The sequence below is a fragment of the Aethalodelphis obliquidens genome, unplaced genomic scaffold (genome assembly GCF_003676395.1).
Source record: "Aethalodelphis obliquidens isolate GAN/ISIS:26980383/991018 unplaced genomic scaffold, ASM367639v1 scaffold8, whole genome shotgun sequence".
NCBI classification, from domain to species: Eukaryota; Metazoa; Chordata; class Mammalia; order Artiodactyla; family Delphinidae; genus Aethalodelphis; species Aethalodelphis obliquidens.
The window spans coordinates 18,910,884-18,923,095 of record NW_020837952.1 but is presented as its reverse complement, the minus strand read 5'-3'; the positions used below and the strand labels follow the sequence as shown (position 1 = coordinate 18,923,095).

At 36.9% G+C, this 12,212-nt stretch overlaps 1 protein-coding gene across 2 annotated transcripts in view; it reads left to right on the top strand.

The window, feature by feature from the left end:
- Window positions 1-12,212, top strand: part of PTPRR (protein tyrosine phosphatase receptor type R) — a 254,691-nt gene that overhangs the window by 12,379 nt on the left and 230,100 nt on the right. For both annotated transcript variants that reach the window (XM_027107025.1, XM_027107026.1), the window contains exon 2: window positions 8,870-9,168. In XM_027107025.1, the coding sequence (XP_026962826.1) occupies window positions 8,870-9,168 (299 nt within the window). The remainder of the gene's footprint in view (window positions 1-8,869; window positions 9,169-12,212) is intronic.

Sequence of the window (12,212 nt, the reverse complement as noted above, 5' to 3'; positions counted from 1 at the left end):
GGTCCGAGGCCAGTGGTCTTCACCCATTTCTCCTTTATGACTTATGTCTAGTCACGCTGCCCCAAAGAGTGCTGTCCTAAGTGTATTATGTTTCACTCTGTAATACATTTATCAGATGAAATATAATGCTATTAAAGCTGGGCAAAACCCAGGAAACATGAAACTCTTTTCATTGTAATTTTGCCACCAGTGCATGGCAGACACACATTTTTCCATTCTGTGACTCCCAGATAGAGTTCTCCACTGTGCAGCTCAACTTTGATTGGAAGGGATAAATAGGAAGAATTGCGGGTCACCCACAGTAGTTACAGTGGGCTGTAAGTGGGTGTAGGAGCCACATTTTCTAATGGAATATTTGAGGAAATGTGAAGGAGTGTTTATATCAAAGAACATGCAGGAAGAGTTTACAAGATGCCTTAATTAAAATCATTCCTTATTCTTATAGGATTCAGGGCCTTTCCTACTTGGAGAAGAATAGAGGCAGCTCTATAAAAATAAGACTAGTTACTTTGGTGTTCGTTTCTTATTTTTATTTTAGATATACTAGGTACATCACTGGCCAAACATGTGAAGCATTTAAGTAGTATCAGAAGAAGACGCAGAGCTTCATCACAGGATTATATTTTCACATCCTAGAGACCAGTGCATAGACTAGATTTTAGGAAAAACATTTCTGGAGGGAGGTGTTCTTTCAATAACAAGCTCTTTTTTGGAGGGCCCATGATTGTTTGCAATTTTCATAAATATAATTATAATTCAATTAAAATTTGTATCTGTTATCTTTTAGAAACATATTTTATTTTACTTTTTATGACAGAATTACTGGTCTGAAGATGTACTTTTTTTTTGTCAGATTGGTTGTTTGGTGTCAGGATATAAGACAAATGTGTACACATATAAATATATACATACATACATATAACGTATGTTGTGAGAACATAACTAAGACACACAAACTGAATTTTACAAAATTAGCTTTATATACAGACAGAGCCATAGTGGAGTCTTTCAAAACACTGATATAATTTGCTATTAAGATTAGTAGGAGTGAGCACAAGTTATACCTGGGAGGTTATTCTAACAGACCTCAGTTGTCACATCTTGGGATGGCTATAGTGTTCACCAGGAAGATTCAGTGTTGGTACTGTGGGTGCTTCTAACTGGAGATTAGTGCCGTGGTGACCTCATGGGTTAGCATTACCAATAGAATTATAGAATAACTGGAAGAGTGGGGGTTTTGTTTGTTTGTTTGTTTGTTTGTTTTTTGTGGTACGCGAGCCTCTCACTGCTTTCTAATGAGAAAACTGAGGTTTAGAGCGGTTGAGGACACATGCTCAAGTTCACATAGATGAGAGGGGGTGGGTATTGAAGCAACAATCTAGGTCCCTTATCTCTTATTCCATTGCTTTTTAAAAAAAAATATGTTTCTTTCCTTTCTCAGTACTATTAATTGGCATTTTCTAAGTAAACTTCCACTGGTACTTGTGTATTTTTAACTTTGCCTGAGAGACATTTACAAATCAAATGAGAACCTTGTCATTTCTCATGTAGAAATTCCCAAGGGACTTCCATGATGTTATCCACTTATATCTCCTTTCTAGAGAAGAAAGTGCTGGCAATCCTTGAAAAACAATGATTGTCCTTTTACAAAATGATCAGAGAACAAAGTTGCCTTTGTTCAGAGAACATATAAAATTATATATAATATGTATTGTATATAATTATGTATATTATATATATAATTCTGCTTGAATTTTCATTGTAATTGGGGATAATTAACATCCTCATTATGTAGAGTCTTCCAATTCATGAACACATTATGTCTATTTATTCAGGTCTTCTTGTTTTACTTTCTCAGTGTTTTGTAGTTTTCAGTATATATATCCTGTACATGTTTTGTTAGAATTATACCTAAATATTTTATTTTTTGCAACTTTTGTAGATTTATTTAAATCTCAGTTTTGAATTGTACATTGCTAGCTTAGAAAATGCCATTGATTTTCATAGGTTGGCATTATATTCTATTAACTTGCTAAACTCACCTGATCTACAAAAATTTTGATGAGTTCCTTAGGATTTTATACAGAGACAATCATGCTATCTGCAAATAGAACAATTTTGTTTCTGCTTCTCCAATATGGATTCCTTTTACTTCTTTTCTTTGTTTTATGGCAGTAACTAGGACTTTCATTCAGTACAGCATTGTATAGAAGTTTTAAGAATATCATACTTGCCTTGTCCTCTATCTTAAGGGAAGGAAGCATTCAGTCTTTCACCATTAAACCTAATGTTAGCTGTGGGGTTTTGTGCAGGTGCCTTTTACAAGGTTGAAGAAGTTCCCTTCTATTTCTAGTTTGCTTAACTTTTTTACTATGCGTTGATGTGAATTTTGTCAAATGCTTTTTCTGCATCAATTGGTGTGATGTGGTTTTCCTTTGTTAGACTGTCAATATGATGGATTACATTGGTTGGTTTTCAAATATTGAAGCAGCCTTACTTACATTCCCAGAATAAGCCCTACTTGGTTATGGTGTATTAGCCTTTATATTTCTGCATTCAATTGCTAATACTTTCTTGAGGCGTTTTGCATCTGTATTCATGAGTGATATTGGTCTATAGTTTGTTTTTTTTAGTACTGACTTTTTCTTGTTTTGTTATCAGAGTAATTTTGGCCTCACAAATGATTTGGGGAGTGTGCCCTTCTCTTCTGTTTTCTGGGAGAGGTTGTTTGGAATTGAAGTTAATTTTTTCTTTAAATGTTTAAATTTACCAGTGAAACTATTTGATCCTGAAGATTTCTTTTTCAGAAAACAAATTTAAGTAGGAATTCAATTTCTTTTATAATTTTAGGACAATTCAGGTCAGGTATTTCATCTTGGGTGAGTTTCTTTAGTTTGTGGGTTTTGAGGAATTGGTCATTTCATCTAAATTGTTGAATGTATATGCAAAGGATTGTACATAGTATTCTCCTATTATCCTTTTCATGTCTACTGGGTATTCAGTGATTTTCTTTCATCTGATTTTGATAATTTGTGTCTTCTGTATTTCTTTGTCAATCTTGCTAGAGTTTTATCAATTTATTGATGTTTTTCAAAGAATCAGCTTTTGTCTCATTGATTTTCTCTATTGTTTTCCTATTTTCAATGTAATTATTTCTGCTTTTAACTTTTTACTTTCTTTCCTCTGCATACTTTACATTTATTTTGCTCTTCTTTTTTCTCATTTCTTAAAGTGGAAGCTTAAATTCTAATATAAGCATTTATGCTATAAATTTTCCTCTAAGCACTGCTTCAACTGCATCCCACAAATTATGGTGTTGTATTTATTTTCTCCTGGAGATGTCTTTGTCTGCACTTTGGTGTCCGCTATGGGTTGCCTAGAGGATACTGGGGGCAGGGGAAGATGGTAAGCTTACTGCTGATGTTGTGGAATTTTGAATTCTGTTCTTCATCCCCAATCCCTCTGCTACTGTTTACTTTCCAGAGTTCTCAAATAGCTGTTTTATGCATTTTGTCCAGGTTTTATAGCTCTATTTAATGTAAGCAACAAGGCGGAGTGTGTTTGCTCCATCTTACCCAGACTCAGAATCTTTCATACCCTTTTAAACCCTTTAAAATTATTTTACTTTTGTTCAGGGACTCAACAGGGAGGGTGCTTTGCTTTGTGCTTCTAGAATGCTGTCCCCAAACCTTTTCCGTGTTGAATCTGGTCCTCTGAATATCCAGGCTCAGCTGTCCACTGATGAATTTTAAATCAGTAAATCCTATGTAAGTGTTCAGGGTTGTCTTGTTTGAACTCTCAGACTGTCAGTGACACTGGACACTGACAATCACAGATCCTTGGTATACTCTTCCCATGGCTTCCATACTTCCACAATCTCTAATTTTTCTTCTTCATCCTCCAGCTGCTCCTTAAATGTGGTCTCCTCTGGGTCTTTGCTGCAGACTCATAATTCTTCTCATTCCACAAGGCAGTCTCATCACTCAGGCACTCAGTTTTCCATTACTATGCTTATGGTTTTTAAGTATTTATCTCTAGTCCAGAACTTTCTTCTGAGTTCCACATAAACATAATTGCTTTCTAGATGTTTCTGCTTCTTTATATTGTAGGCACTACAGAATCACATTTATCTGTCTCAGTAAAGGGCACCTCCATACATTGGGTTGCTGACTAGAAATAGAATTATCCTTAAATATCTACTGTTGGTTCCTTCCTACAACATTAACTCAATAACTGAATTTATTCCCCTTTTTTTTTGGTCAATTCCTATGTCTTAACACTTCTGGAATTTGTCTCTGCTTTGTCCCTCTACTGCCACCTTGTCTGGGCTATTCTGTCATCTAAAATATTTTACCTGGTACCTTTGCACTTAGTCTTGCTTCCTCCCAATCCATTTTCTTGTATAGCCAGAGTAATTTTTGAGAAATATAAATTTTATAATATCACTTCCCTCCTTAAATCTTGTAAAATGTTCAATTTTTCTAATGCTTCATGTCTTCAATGCTGTTAAAGGTATTTTACAACCTATCATGTTATCCTCAGTATCACTCAGTCTTTCTGCATTAGTGTCCTGTTGCTGCATGACAAATTGCCCTAAAATTTATCAGATTAAAACAATATATATTTATTATTTCTCAGTTTCTGTGAGTCAGAAATCTGGCCGTGGCTTAACTGAGACTTCTGCTTCAAGGTGTCTCGTAAGACTTCAGTTAAGGTGTTGGCCTGCACTAGGCTCCTAGGAGAAGACTCAACTGAGGAAAGACTTGCTTCCAAGCTCATTTACATGATAGCTGGCAGGATTCAGTTCCCCAGTCATTGTTGCAACTGAGAGCCTCAGTTCTTCCCTGGATTTTGGCTAGAAGCCTCCTTCTTCACATGGACCTCTCCAACGTGGCAACTTGCTTCATCAAAGTCAGCTGGAGTATCCCAGCAACACAGAAGTCACATCTTTTTTAGCAGGAATGCTAAATGACATCCCATCACCTGTTGGTTAGAAGTAAGTCAAGAGCAAGATCTTGCTCACTGTCAATGGGCATGAATGCCAGTAGGTATGGGTCTTAGAGTCCCATCTGAAGAGTCCACTACAAACTCTTACCTTCTTTTTCTTATCTCCTCTCTTAATTTCTCTGTGCTGCTCTCTGAATTATTACCGAAACTTTTCCAACTTACCAATTCTCTATTCAGTGGTGTCTAGTCTGCTGTCTAACCCATATATTGAATTTCATCAATTATGATATTTTTCATTTCTACGATTTCCACTTGGATTGAAACATGCCTGTTCTCTTTTCCTCAAATCCCTTATTCTTATTTTTCTCTTTTATCTCTTTGGATGTTTTAATTAACTTATTTTGAAGGCCCCTTTATTTTTCTCTTTTATTTATTCTTTCTTAGATAAGAATCTTCCTACTTCTCCATCTTCTGACCATCTCTCATGGCAATGGTCACCATGTGCCTTGTAATTTTTTAAGTCTATGCGTGTGTCTTCAGTGTGACTTAGCTTGCATGGAAACACGTGGAAATTCCATTTATATTCTAGTTTCTAGAGACATCACTATAAGATTGATTTTCAGTTGCTTCTGTCTAAGACCCTATAATGCATACAGGTTTTAAAACATTTTTTTTCTTAATCTTCTATGAACTACTCTTTCTTGGTTTTCCTCCTACTTTACTACCATTCCTTCTCATTTATCTTTGCTGGCTCCATTTCATTCAGCTCCTTGACACTAAATATTGTAATTCTACCAGGAGTTCTGTCCTATATACTCTTCTCTTCTCAATCAATCTCCAGTCACTTGACTTTAAATTTTATCTGTATTGGATGACACAAATCTCTCTTTCTCTCCAACCATGAACTAAACATTTATTAAATTTCTAATTCAACATCTCCACTTTGATATCTAACAGACATCTCAATCTTAACATTTCTAAAATGTTTACTTGAGTATATTTATAATGTCAAAGTGAAGGAGGTGATGATAGAGGGGTAATGTTTGAAGACAGAAAAACTAAAACTTATTCCAGATACTAGCTTGGTGGTCCTCAACTTTAGGGTTGGAAAGTGAGAAAATTTCAATTAGAAATCCAGATTTGTAGGCTACGTATCCAGAGGTCTGCTATGGTAGTTCTAGGCTAAGATCTGGGAATCTGCATCTTAATATCCTAGGTAATTCTGATGTAGGGATCTAAGCACAACACTTTGGAAAACTTTTTCTTACCTAATGGCTATGGTGGGGTTCCTAATATTGTGCTGCCATCTTGGTTCTCATTACTCAAGGACAAAGCAGGACTAAGTCCTTTCACATATACGACTGGATAGGGCTGGGAAATGTTAGTTGTGTTTCAACTGCACTTAAAATTAGACTTTTTTACCTTTCCCTGTAGGCCAATTTTAGCACAAGAGACATCTGTTAGTTGGACTCACCTATTCTATTTACATAAGGTGGCTCTGAAAAGGTTTTCTGTGACTGAGATCATATAAAAAGAAAGATTGAAGATAACTGTGTAATTTTCTCAGTTCTTCATTCATTTTTCCCTTCCTTATAAATCTGCATTCTCTGATCTTCTGAGCCGCTTCTCTTTCTTAGTGAAATTCTTCGCCATCCCCCACTATGGGTTTTTTTTTTGCTTCCTGAATCTTGCAAGCTTTTATTGCATGTTAATTTTTATTAACATGACTATTTCGATAGCACTATCATTTAGATACAGTTGCCATGCTACTGAATGTTATAGATTCCTCTTTTTGGTAGAAGAGCCAATCCCTCAGGTGAAAAACCCAAATTCATTCAAGTATGCAGTATGCCTTTCCTGAAACAAGAGACCATCTTTAAATGAGGAGTATTTAAAAAGTCAACTAGGATAAAAATAATACATGTGCTCTATTTCTTAACCCCAAGGTGACCATGTCATTGTTGCTCTTCACAATGTCAGACTCAGTCCTTTAATAGGGGAGGGAGGAAACTTCACCTGTAGTATAGAAATGCTGTAGGACACTACAGTATCATTTAGTGAATTACTTTTAGTAAAATACTAAACAAACATTTGTGGTCAGAAAGTTAATATACATCTAAAATATTTTAGCACTAGTCTCCATTAATAAAACTGCAATAGGGCTTCCCTGGTGACACAGTGGTTGAGAGTCCACCTACCGATGCAGGGGACATGGGTTCATGCCCCGGTCTGGAAGGATCCCATGTGCCGCGGAGCGGCTAGGCCCGTGAGCCATGGCCGCTGAGCCTGCGCGTCCAGAGCCTGTGCTCCGCAACGGGAGAGGCCACAACAGTGAGAGGCCCACGTACCGCAAAAAAACAAACAAAAACTGCAAGAATATTAACAGTGAAGGACCATATTCATTTACATATGTTCCTAATATGACAATGTTCCTAATGACAATGGCATTTCCAAATCTGAGGAACTCTTATTTCATTCAGAGAAACAAAGTTTACAGTCATTTCAAGGTAACACTGTCCAATCATCATCTTTGGCAAATTATGGTAGCTTGATTTTTTTAAAAAAAAAAATTACAGTCAATTCAGCGTGCTCAGGATTGAAGACATGAGGACTAGTTTCTCTTGGGTTGGCCAAAAATTTCGTTCGGGTTTTCTGTAACACCTTAAGGAAAAACCCGAATGAACTTTTTGGCCAACCCAATATGACTATCTCAGAATTCACGTGAAATGTATTTGTGATTTGAATGCTGTAAAAGCCTAAAGTCCCTGGGACCCAGTGATTCCCAAACTATTATATCATGATGAAAGCACTTGAGCTGACTGAAAAAATAACCTGTCTTCCTATCTCTAAGTGAAATTTGACAGCATACTGGTAAGACAGGATTGCTGAAGGTGCTAGAAATATATACTGGTCACAGAGGCTTGATGGATGGAAAAAGCTGTAAAAACTAGCAATTCCTCTACTATAAATATTCAGTAAGAATTCTAGGCACCCCAGAATTCTTATAAAAGGAGGGAAGTAATCTTCTAAGGACAGTACTTGTACAGCGGTTGTTGCCATAGGCATACCCAGGGGAAATCTGTGGTGCCTAGGGTCGCTAGGACAGTGTGGGTGGCATTACTACGTTGTGATCTGTTCAATCTGCTTATCATCTTATACAGAAGGTCTTAAACTTACTTTTCTAATTGGTGTTTGACCTAGTGATATTCTTTTGACTCACATGTGTATGTTATCTCTTTCCTCCTGTGGCCAATGACAAATAGGAAAAAGTTATTCAAGTCAGTGGATATTTACCTAACAGAAGAAATAAAGGAGCATGAACTACTTTATCTAGATGGCCATATTACTAAGTAAGAAGGAGAGAATGGATATCATTACACAACTGGAAGTTGCTACCACAATGCGTATACTCAGATTCCTGCCCTTAGTCAGCTTAAAATAGTCTATAAGTATCTTAAAAATTGCACGTAGTTGATTATAAGTAGGATAAAAGAAGTATAAAATAAGAATTGTGTGAAATGCTATTGATTAAAGGGAAGAAAGCTTGAATATGATATAAATGGTTGTCATTTGAGGATCAGTTAGGACATCCAAGAAGAGATGCTCAATGGGGTATTACGACCATGAGCTTAGATAAAGGAGGAAATTCCTAACTAAAAGAGGCATTAGAATATCTTTTAAATAGAACTTTTTTGACTATACCCACTTCTGTCCACCCAAAGTCTCTGAGATGCCTCCATACCACCAAGTGTGTTCTCATTGTCGGGGATAATGGAGCAGGGACAAAAATGGAGATGAACTGATCTAAATCCTTCACAAGCCTTAAAGCTTCCTAAGAACGAGTAATTCTCTTTATCAGATATTCTATTCAACTTACTGAATAAGGTCTTTGATTTTCGTTTCTGTTTCTTCCCCCTTTCAGGGTGCCTTTCAAGAAATAATGATCACTTTTTGGCAATTCATCAGAAGAAGAGTGGGAAGCCAGCTTTCATTTATCACCATTCACAAGACATTGAGAAGAGCCTGGATATAGCTCCACAAAACATACAGAAACATAGCTACCATTCCTCTTCTAAAGCTCAAATAAGCAAACGCCACCAAATTGTTAATTCAGCATTTCCTAGACCTGCATATGACCCATCTCTCAATCTACTGGCCATGGCTGGTCAAGACCTTGAAGTGGAAAACCTGCCAATCCCAGCAGCAAATGTGATTGTGGTGGTAAGTACTGCATTTAACTGATACTCTTCTGATAGTTTCCTCTGTGGTTGATACTTTAAAACAAACAAACAAACAAAACCTAATGGTGAATAGTTATCATTGGATCTCAATGACTATTTACCATAGCACTTCTTATTCTCTGGTATTTCTTTTTTGTTACTTGATTATTATCTGTTGGCTTCCTCTTGAATGTAAGCCCATAAAATAAGAAACCTTGTCTGTATCTTCTCTACACAGCACAATGCAAGGTGCATAGTAGGTGTTTAATAATTTGAACAAAAAATGGCTTCAGGAAGTCCTTACAGTTATGTTGGATCATATCCTATGGAGCCTCCTGACTTCTGTGATAATCTGTTCTAAGCAGATAGGCCTGAGTCTCAGTTTATGTAAATAAATAGTACTTACTAAAGATCTTCTGGTCACTTGACTCAAATTACAAGAAATGAAGAGACCCTGAAAGGGAGAGAGTGATGTACAGGGAGGAGAGTTTTCTATAACTGGAGTAGATAAGATGGTTTGGAAGTAATTGATGGATAATATTCCTAATATCACTGAACAAGCATCACCTTTTATTAATCAAGGTGATGTAATGGGTCCATTTTTGTATTCTTAGGGTATGTAACCAGGCCAGAGGTTCCCAATTTGTGGATGTATCATAGTTTAAACACATGCTAAGGTTGACACACTGTTTGGACTATAGTCCCTCTCGAGTTTAAAATTACAATAGGAGGATCCACACTAAAACTACAAGTCAGTAGCTAAATGGTTGTTAATTGCATTTCTGCCCCCAACCATAACCAAATTATGTTGACTTTTAAGGCAGGATGATTCAATGAAACCATGTTTGCATTTTGGCAACCTCTCTATAAACCTAATGTAATTAAAATTAATAAGCTTTTTTCCTTTTCTTTATTTTTTTAATCTACTACATATAGGACACTTAGTATTGAGAATCAAAGATCCATTCATTGATGTTTTCAACTAGCATCCATTCAATATTTATTATGATCTGGCCATCATTCGGGGTATCTAGAAATACCCATCATTTGGGGCATCCACAAGTGCAATGGAGTCTCTAGTTTTGCTTGGGAAATGTCTGGGGAGAAATGTTGGTAAGCCAATAAGAATCATAAATAGAGAACATAAGATGAGCTGTTGTTAAGGAAAATATGTGGGTGATTTGGCTTCCTGAAATACTTGAACAAATTTTCTGCATTTACACGAGTAACAGATGTTCTGAAGGTGAAAGCCATGCACTGTGTCTATTGAGTGAAGACAAATGATGTTAATAATGTCGCTGTATCTGGATATGCCTGTGCTAATGCTCAGGCTCAGGAGAGATATTTCCTCTATTGACCATCATCCACCCATAGTCGTCAACTCCTAAAGTCGCTGTGAATTACGGTTCAAGAGGTTTGTTCTATCTTATAATGTCATGTACTGTCTAGTTAATTTAATATTATGGAGAATAAAAGGCATCAGTGAGGAACTCTGGCAGGTCCTTTCACTTTTAGCTCATTTGTGGTTTGGAGATTCATGAAGAAGCTGTGCTTTTTCTTTTGGGTGATGATGACATGAAGGCAATGGGCGACTTTGCGGCTTAGCCTTCCCTAACCTCTCTTGATCTAGTCTCTAACGGTGCCATGGCGCTGGTGGCTTGCAACAACCATTGCTAGTGCTAATGTTTCCTGTAATCCACTTACATTACTTATGCACATGGTGATTTAGTAGGAAAACCAGGGAAGTGGAGTTATTTTTAAATAAATCAATAATTTTCAGCTTACTCAAAAAAGCAGAGGGTCAGCATTTAACCAAGTATCAGCGGGTTTGAAGGTTCATGCTTTACAGAAAAGAGATTTAGGAATAGAACGTACATGATGAAAGGGAGATATTTCAGCTGCTAAATGAATTTGGTTGAGTAATTGATATGTGTTTGCATACGTGTGTGTGTGTGTGTGATATATGGTATCAAAAGAATTCTTGTGGTACCAAAGAATTATTTTGTGGCTTCATTTATACCAAAAGGAGCAGTATTAATGAGTATTCATTTCCTGAATTGGGGAAATTATTGTGATTTTCTTTTAGCCACTCCCAACTTCCAAAATATACAAGTACATAACTTTTAAATCTTCCTAGCTCAGAGGAGAGATCAATTGTTTCTTTCTCTCTCACTTGTTTCTGACATCATCAAAACCATGAGTTTTAAAATTAAAAATTTAACAGGAACATGAAAGGTGCATGTATCCCTCCTCCTTTCCTGATTCCAAGTTTCTGGCACAAAGCATTTCATAAGTTTGTCCACAAATGAATTTTTTCCTTTATCTTCTTTCTTTTAGAGTCAGGAAAATATGCAGTTTATTTATTCCAAGGAGAGGACAGCACAATTAGAATGTTTATCCCAAAGCATTCTAATTATGTTCCAGAGGTTCAATTAAGAAGCTGTTATTAAGATTTTTGTACAAATGCAATATACAGGGAATATGAATGTCCTCAAGGTCAAGGCTGTGGTAGGAGAAAAAAAAATGGCTTTAACCAAATGAGTGCTGAGAATTCCATCAATATACATCAGGCCACAAGGCTACCACTTTAGGAAGGAGGGAACCCCGGGGTGTGAGGGAAAATGGTAGAGTGGAAGCAGATGCAGGCTTTTCCAGTTCAGCAAGTTCAGCATACGTTGCTGGGTGAAGAACATTTTAGCTTGGGCAAAGTATGAGAGACCTGGGGAGGTGAAAATCTCCCAGAGATCTCCATCTCAATACCAGCACCCAGCTTCACTCAACGACCAGCAAGCTACAGTGCTGGACATCCTATGCCAAACAACTAGCGAGACAGGAACACAACCCCACCCATTAGCAGAGAGGCTGCCTAAAATCATAATAAGTCCACAGACACCCCAAAACACACCACCAAACGTGGACTTGCACACCAGAAAGACAAGATCCAGCCTCATCCACCAGAACACAGGCACTAGTCCCCTCCACCAGGAAGCCTACACAACCCACTGAACCAACCTTAGCCACTGGGGACAGACACCAAAAACAACG